This window comes from Sardina pilchardus, chromosome 18, assembly GCF_963854185.1.
Source record: "Sardina pilchardus chromosome 18, fSarPil1.1, whole genome shotgun sequence".
Lineage (NCBI taxonomy): Eukaryota > Metazoa > Chordata > Actinopteri > Clupeiformes > Clupeidae > Sardina > Sardina pilchardus.
Genome location: NC_085011.1, coordinates 26,854,705 through 26,862,648, shown reverse-complemented (window position 1 = coordinate 26,862,648; position 7,944 = coordinate 26,854,705). Strand labels below are relative to the sequence as shown.

The 7,944-nt window shown below is 44.0% G+C and overlaps 1 protein-coding gene across 1 annotated transcript in view; it reads left to right on the top strand.

The window, feature by feature from the left end:
* Nucleotides 1-7,374, top strand: part of six3a (SIX homeobox 3a) — a 22,138-nt gene extending 14,764 nt beyond the window's left edge. Inside the window, exons 2-3 of the mRNA XM_062519687.1 lie at nt 3,913-4,613; nt 6,328-7,374. Coding sequence (XP_062375671.1) covers nt 3,922-4,613; nt 6,328-6,520 — 885 coding nt within the window. The 5' untranslated portion in view covers nt 3,913-3,921 and the 3' untranslated portion in view covers nt 6,521-7,374. The remainder of the gene's footprint in view (nt 1-3,912; nt 4,614-6,327) is intronic.
* Nucleotides 7,375-7,944: the final 570 nt, after the last annotated feature.

The following is a 7,944-nucleotide window of genomic DNA, read 5'->3' as shown; positions in this document are numbered from 1 at the left end:
TCTCCCACCAGCCATTCTCTGTTTAGCCTCCCCTCTTGCGCCGTGACGCAACACTTTTTGTTTATTTTTACTTTAAATACAGATTAAGGTGGGGGATATAATGAAAGCCGTTGCAGCAAAAAAAGTGTTGCAGCAAGGTGTATGTTTCAAAAGCGCCTCCAAAAATCAATGGAGCGCGTGAGACGTCACTGACAACGGATATTTGCTATGATGTCAGTCGAGCATCAGCCCTAACCACGGTCGACATTATAATGTCGGCGGCTTCGCAGTAAGTAAACAAAGACGGAGCTAATAGTTCGTCGGCTTTGAGTAGGCTGTCTCCCGCTGGTTATCGCTAAGCGAGGAGAATTAAGAGCGCCGGATAAACAGACAATTAGGGCAGGTGAATAAACTTGTTTGGTGGTGTTAATTACACGCTTAGCGCAAACAAAAGCTGTGGTAAAGAATGTGAATTACCAGTAGCTTTTGGAAACCCCTTTTTAGACTTTACACTTCACCCAAACAGCTAATTTCCGAGCTGCCTCGAAGGCTTCGTCCATTTTGGACCATAATCTATTGTGCATGTAAACCACTCAACTCTATACCATCCCAAACACGGAACGCACCTGGCGATTCGGACCCTGAAGTATTTAGATAGTAGTCCAGCTCCTCTCCACAGTATTGGCAGAGAGAAAGGGAGAGAGAGGGAGAGATTTTTTTTACACTAGGACCACGGCCAGCCAGGGGCGTAGCGTGCGACGGTGCAGCCGGTGCAACGCACCGGGGCCCCTGAGCTTCGCAGGGCCCTTTGAATTTCGGAATCAGCCCCGCGCCTCCTAACTTTGTGACATAAAGTCAACTACTGTCAGAAATGACGCCGTCTCTTCCTATATACTGAAATCAGCGAACTGATTGCTATTTAAATCCTTCACTATCTCCTACAACTTGGTCTCATGGTGGCACCTATCCATTACCCAATTCTTGTATTTTCTCCTACTTTCCATATCATTTTGATTTTACTAATGACATTTCAATGTTAGAATCAAAATTAATCAATAAAACTAATACCATTAATGATTATTTTATCGTCAACTTACAAGATGTTGTAACATGGCCTGCTGGGAAATCTGTTTGTCCAGTCATAACATTTTTACGTCATCTCATAGGCTGCTGCACATGCTAGCAAATGTAAACAGGTATAGGCTACTACTCTTACTAAAGTCGTGGAAAGTCAGCAAATTAATAAAGACAATTCTGAGGAGTGCCATGGGTCAGGAGCGACTGAGTGGATTGGCCATACTCTCCATCGAAAATGACAGGGCGAGGAAATTGGATTTCACCACGTTTGCTGAGCAGAAGACACGCAAAGTAGGCCTACACTTCTGACGACGGGTGAGTCCAAGGGTTTTTGCTTACGGCAACTGATCGGCGAACAGGTTAGTTAAATGGCCGCTGTGCCATAATTTATGTGTCTGTTTGTTCTTTGATGAGTTTGCAGAGAGAGGCGCGCTCAAACTCCAAGATATCTCCTTCTTCGGGTGCGAGTTAAATATCGTATTCCAATGTGCAAAAGAACCGCACTCACTAGCTAATTATCTTATACTTTATTGTAGCACCACGTCTATAAAACAAACGCGTTTCGGCGTCAAGCCGTCCTCAGTGTGTTCTTTGATGAGGCCATTGTTGTGCTGCAAGGGAACGTGGTGTGTTCAGTTGAATGAATTTGTATGCATTCTATTTTTGATCGTAGGCTGTGTGCAAGTTACGCAAATAGTCGCTGTCCATGTAATAATGACCGTGCGTGCGTTCTTTCCCTCTGTGGTCGGTCGTAGTGTGTCTTGAGATGTGTGTCAGGGATGTGTGTCAGGGATGGGTCGGGATGGATCGAGATGGGGGCGGGGGGGGGGGGGGGTCCAGCGCCAGACTTGCACCGGGGCCTTGCGCAACTACGCTACGCTACTGCGGCCAGCCTTGAAATACCGCGGGTTATTTTCAGTCCAACAAGCTTTCCAACAAGACCAATTCAAGTGCCACTTGGAATTACTTCAGCAGAGTTTCGTATGACAGGAGAGCAAACAGGTTTGGTCCTGGAGACACAACCTGCCCCAGCGATTGCAGCAAGATCAACCGCCACCCTTCTCTCTGTCTCTCCATGTCATACGCACACACACACACAAACCCAAGTGCGCACACAGACACAGACACAGACACACAGACACAGACAGACACACACACACACACACACACACACACACACACGCACGCACGCACACGCACACGCACACGCACACGCACACGCACACGCACACGCACACACACAAATCTGCAAATTAACGTAATTACTATCTTTGATAAACAGGACATGTTAATTTCAGCGGGGAATCAGCGATAACTGACACAAACAAATGTTAAAGGTCTCGCCTTGCCACTGAGAAGGACAAAGACCCACACGGATGGTGTGGAATTATTATAGTTTTTTTTTTTTTAAGGAGGAAAAGTTTTGAATTCCTCAATGATTTTGTAGAAAGGCAGCTTAGGATAATTATGTCAGCTTTGCTGCGAACAGATTAGCAGTAGTCTAGATGCTACGTTTCGCTACGCCCAATACATGCCCTCACAATGTCCGCATTGTTCTTACTGGAGTGAACGAGCACAATTTTAACACCGACTAAGCCCTGTCTAAATAGCATATAAGGCAGTTTAGACGTTTTGTGTGAAATCATGAAAACCATACAGCCGTGACCTCTGACACAGCCCTCTAGCCAAACCTCGTGATAGATGGAGACGCAACCATGCCATCCAGAATAAGGTGGAATGAAGGAAAAATAGGCCTGCTCAAAGTTTACATCGGACCTTCCTTTTTTTATATAATAATGATTTCACAAACATCTGTCTGGCGTGGCAGTCTGTAAATAAACCAATATGGCCAGTAAGCGAAGACCCACATGGCCAGTAAGCGAAGATTGCCATGCAACATTCAACGTCGGTTAGCATGCGACCATACGGTCGCACACGGGCAGACTTCCAGGACTGACCCGCTGCGCGAAGGAGAAGAGGCGGTGGGCTCCCGTATGACTACAGGCGCTTGTTACGACGACCAGCCCTGATGGCGTAGCTGGTGTCCGGGATAACTATTTCGCTTGTCAAAAAAAAATAAGGCCATGCAATTTAAAAATAACTGAGGAAAAAAAACAATTTAAAATACAACATAATATCGACCAAGGAACTGTCAACATGAACTATATGCCGTCTGGCCTTACATTCGAAGGAGACCGGCGCATGCGGCTCCCGGCTGATAGAGCCCCATCTACGAATACGTTATCAGCTGTGTGTCTGCCTAACCGTGCCAGGAGCCTCCCCATACAACATAATAAAAAGCTGGCCAACGGAAGGGGGATTCGCGCAGAGCCTGTGCGAACGGACCCCGCTATAAGCCTTTTTATTTAAAAGTGGATTCCCATCTTCGCATACCTGTCACCCCAGACCCCCCTCCCTTCTGTCTCTCCTAGCCACATATCTTCTTTGCCCTTAACGAGCCTCGTTAAGATCGCAATAATATTCCACCCACTAATTGCCCATTCCATTCAACAAATAGGCGAGCCTCAGCTCCGACTTCATGAGCCCGTAGTGGTGGAGGATGGCGAAGAGATTGGAGCGCCTGATAACCCCCCGTGCGTGCAGCAGAAGTGGTGAAAGCCTCTACGTACTGGCTAATGATTGGCACGCTTGACAGTGATTGGCAGGGCTGCCATGACAACCTCACAACGACACCAAGAAGACCAATAGAAAAGCGAAACAAAATATTTCAATGCTACACTCACGGTGGATTTAGGGGGAGATATTATGAGGCTGGTGTCATTAGGCGATAGCTATTGAATCATTCAATCTTTACTCGTCGTTTCTTTTTCCTTGATAATTTTCTTTCTCTCTCAGGTCATTTCCATGGTGTTCAGATCCCCTTTAGAGCTTTATCCCTCCCATTTCTTCCTGCCAAACTTCGCTGATCGCCCTCTGCTCGTGGCGAGCAGTGCGCCCAGCACCAGGTCTCCCGAAGACTTGTCAATGTTTCAGCTACCGACCCTCAACTTCTCGCCGGAGCAAGTGGCGAGCGTCTGCGAGACGCTAGAGGAAACCGGAGACATTGAGCGGCTGGGACGCTTCCTGTGGTCTCTGCCGGTGGCACCGGGAGCCTGCGAGGCGATCAACAAGCATGAATCCATCCTACGCGCCCGCGCCGTGGTTGCCTTCCACACGGGGAATTTCCGAGACCTCTATCACATCTTGGAGAACCACAAGTTCACGAAGGACTCCCACGGCAAACTTCAGGCCATGTGGCTGGAGGCACACTACCAGGAGGCCGAAAAACTCCGCGGTCGTCCCCTAGGACCAGTTGATAAGTATCGGGTGCGGAAGAAGTTCCCGCTCCCCCGGACCATCTGGGACGGCGAGCAGAAGACGCATTGTTTCAAGGAGCGAACGCGAAGTCTGTTAAGGGAGTGGTACCTACAGGACCCATACCCCAACCCCAGCAAGAAAAGGGAACTGGCGCAAGCCACTGGACTGACACCGACACAGGTCGGGAATTGGTTTAAAAACCGGAGGCAAAGAGACAGAGCCGCAGCAGCCAAAAACAGGTCAGTTTCCCTTTCCATATTCTCATTGAAAACTGAATAAAAGTCTGTCACTGGTGGTGCTTAAAATGCCAAAATGCTTGGTATGGTTTATAAAGTGAAGAAGCGGAAGTGTGTACAGAAATGGTCGAGGGGGAGAACTGAGGTGCAGACTGGCGACATTTTTGTTTTTATCTCGAGTGAGAGGCAGCTAAATAGTAGCCCATAGATCTGAGGACACGCAGTGCTGACTACACTTCAAACAGCCATTACGGTTAAAATTTTGCTGTAGGCCCATCAATTGAAATAACTAATATTATTTTAGAGTGATTTCGAAAATTATTTCCACTGTGCATACGCACGTTAAGTTACAAAGCAAAGCTCCACTGCGGTTAGATACATTTCAGCCTCACCCGCCATGGATTTTTGAATACAAATAAAACCCAATAAATATTTTAGCACTCTTTGATATTAGAAAGTTGTCTGAATTGGTTGCATTCAAATTCCTAGATGGATTCTGATTCGGGATTGCAAAGTCAAAGGGGTTGTTTATTCTGAAGGTTTTACTCCACAAGTGAAAGTTAGTGTGTGGTTATAAAACCTGTCAGCGTCGCCTGTGTGTTAAAACACTTTAACCACCATCAAAAACCTCCTCAAAACAACCCTCAGCTGTTGCTTTTAATAACATCCATAAACTAGACAATGACATATAATTGTAAAATAGAGAGACTGCAGTGAAATAGTCCTATATCATGAATAGCTTATCTGTGCCCCTTTCACAATAAATATAATAACATGATGAGTATATGTAGGTTGTTGGTTGTATGTGAAAACATAAATAATAATAAAAAAAACGTTGCTTATATAATCCACCCAACAGAATGACTCTTGGTAGTTAAGGTCATTTTTAGTTGACTTTGTTGTACTGCATATTACAACATGACACCTTGAAGTTAACTTTGTTGCAATGATCTGCTCTTAGTAATAACTTTATTATTTTATATACAAATTGCTCATGGTTAAGGACCATGCATAGGTGGGTGTAAATTACCACAATTATTTATTGTGTGAAATATATATTTTAATTAGTCTTTTCAATAGACCTAGCATAGCATCCATTATTTTAGCAACATATACAGGAACAAACGAACAGTCTATTATTTATCTATAATGTGGAGGTATGCTATCCTAAAATCCATAAATATACTTTGAATCTAATGGCAAGATAAATAATACATGATAGCTAGACTGTTGGTTAAAAACAAGCAAACTGAAATGTATGGAATGTGATGTAAAATGTGGCCTCGTCCACTATGAAAGACTAACAATCACATTCTTCTGGCTGTGGACTTAATCTTTCCCATCGACTGCAGATTAGGTTAGGAGCCGTGTTGATCCAGAATATTAAAGAATGCTACTCGCATCAAAGAGAACACAGCAATGTCCAAGAGTAGGATATTTCGTCGTTCATTAGCCTATCTGCAGTAATTGCAAAACCTAACTGTGGTGCACCGACTATTCCAGTTTTGTGCTGGGTGCTTTATCTTCACTATAATTCACATTGGGCAGGAGCAGCTGTCTGCAGTCGTTTAATACCACATTGAATGAGCGATAAGCCAGTAGCTTGCATCAATGCGTCCCCATTCAAATCAGTGACGGGAGAGGCCTCTGTTAAACGGAGGGATAGCCCTTATTCTGGTCTAATTGCGATGCTATTTTCTCGCTTTCTTTGCTCCAGGCTTCAACACCAAGCAATAGGACAGAACGGTATGCGGTCCCTTTCAGAATCCGCCTGCACTCCTCACAGCTCGGCGGAATCGCCATCCACCGCGGCCAGTCCAACTACCAGCGTGTCCAGTATGACAGAGAGAGTCGACACTGGCACGTCCATTCTCTCAGTAACATCCAGTGACTCCGAGTGCGATGTATGATACAAAAAAGAGAATTACTACAGGGAACATGGACCTGATTTACAAAAACAAACTATGAAATATCGGGGAAGATAAAAAGGACCAATTGATATAATTATTAAAGTAAAATAAAAGCACGTCTTTTTCAAGCGCTTTCTATGGACCCACGACTCCTCTTGCCCTTATCACTACTTGCATGATATCTATATTTTTTGTTATTCGGAGGAGACAAATAAACCCCGAGAAAACATTTTTACGAGGATCACCGAGAAGAGGGAATTACCAGAATCCGGTGTTTTGTCGCCTTTTCATTTTAACTTCTGTTATTTTTTATCAGTTCTAGTCCAAATGGTAACGTGCAAACAAGATGCAATCTTTTTTGTATTTCATTTACGTTCATCAGACAATCATTTGAGTCCTAAGCACCTTTTTACTACACTCTGTCACTGCCTGTGGGTACTGGTAACAATGTGGAACTGAATCGTTATGACTGTATCAGATTTTTATTTTTATTTCAAGATTTTATATTGAATTATGTATATCTTAAATAATGTGATCTTTCTCCCAGTCTGTAATATACTATGTGTAGAAACATGCCTGTATATAATATTGCTCTACCGTTGCCATTCTCTTTTCTCTTCTTCACTTTCTTGACTTGGTGTTCCTACATGAGATATTTGTCAAAGCGTATGACTAAGTGCTCTAGGCGTTCTGTTTGTTTGTTTTTATACTTTATAAAGAAGCTAACTGAACATGTATTATCAGTCAATTTTATGCAAGGCAAAAAGATAATATAAAATTTGGAATTCTTATTCATCAACAGCCTATAAGTCTAAGCCTGTTTCCCCGTGCTTCGCTCAAAGCGCTTATTATTAAATGTTTATTTCTTGCGTGTTTATGTTAATGTATACATTTCTAAAAAAAATCAAATACAGTATTCCATTTTGTTACACGGGCTGTAGTAAGTCTTTCTTTGCGGGTAGACATTTTCATCTGGACAATTATCGGGCTCTGTAAGGTTCCGGAATTCAGACCGAGTGGTTGTTGACATGCTGGATTGGTTGTGCAAGTGTTCTCTCCCTGGAAAAGGCCACATATAGTCTTAGACCACATATTGTCTTACAAGCCCCTTGCTTGTAAATGGCATTATGCGCGGATGGAAAATGACCAGACGTGTATTAACCAAGTCCCGGTCAGTGTGGCGCACCACTGGACTTAGCTTTTGCTAATGGTTATAAGTGAATGCAGAAATTAAGCAAACGCGCCATTAAATGGCCTAATCGTCTTCAGCTCCTCCCCTGGCCCGATCTACCATTGTGGGCCGCTGAAAGAGCTTTTCTCTAGCGAGCAAAGAAAGCTTCCCCAGGCCTTCCGCCTTACAGAAAGCTACATTCGCAAAACAACTTTTTTTTTCATGGAAAAAGCATGTTCCCGCTTTTAGACAA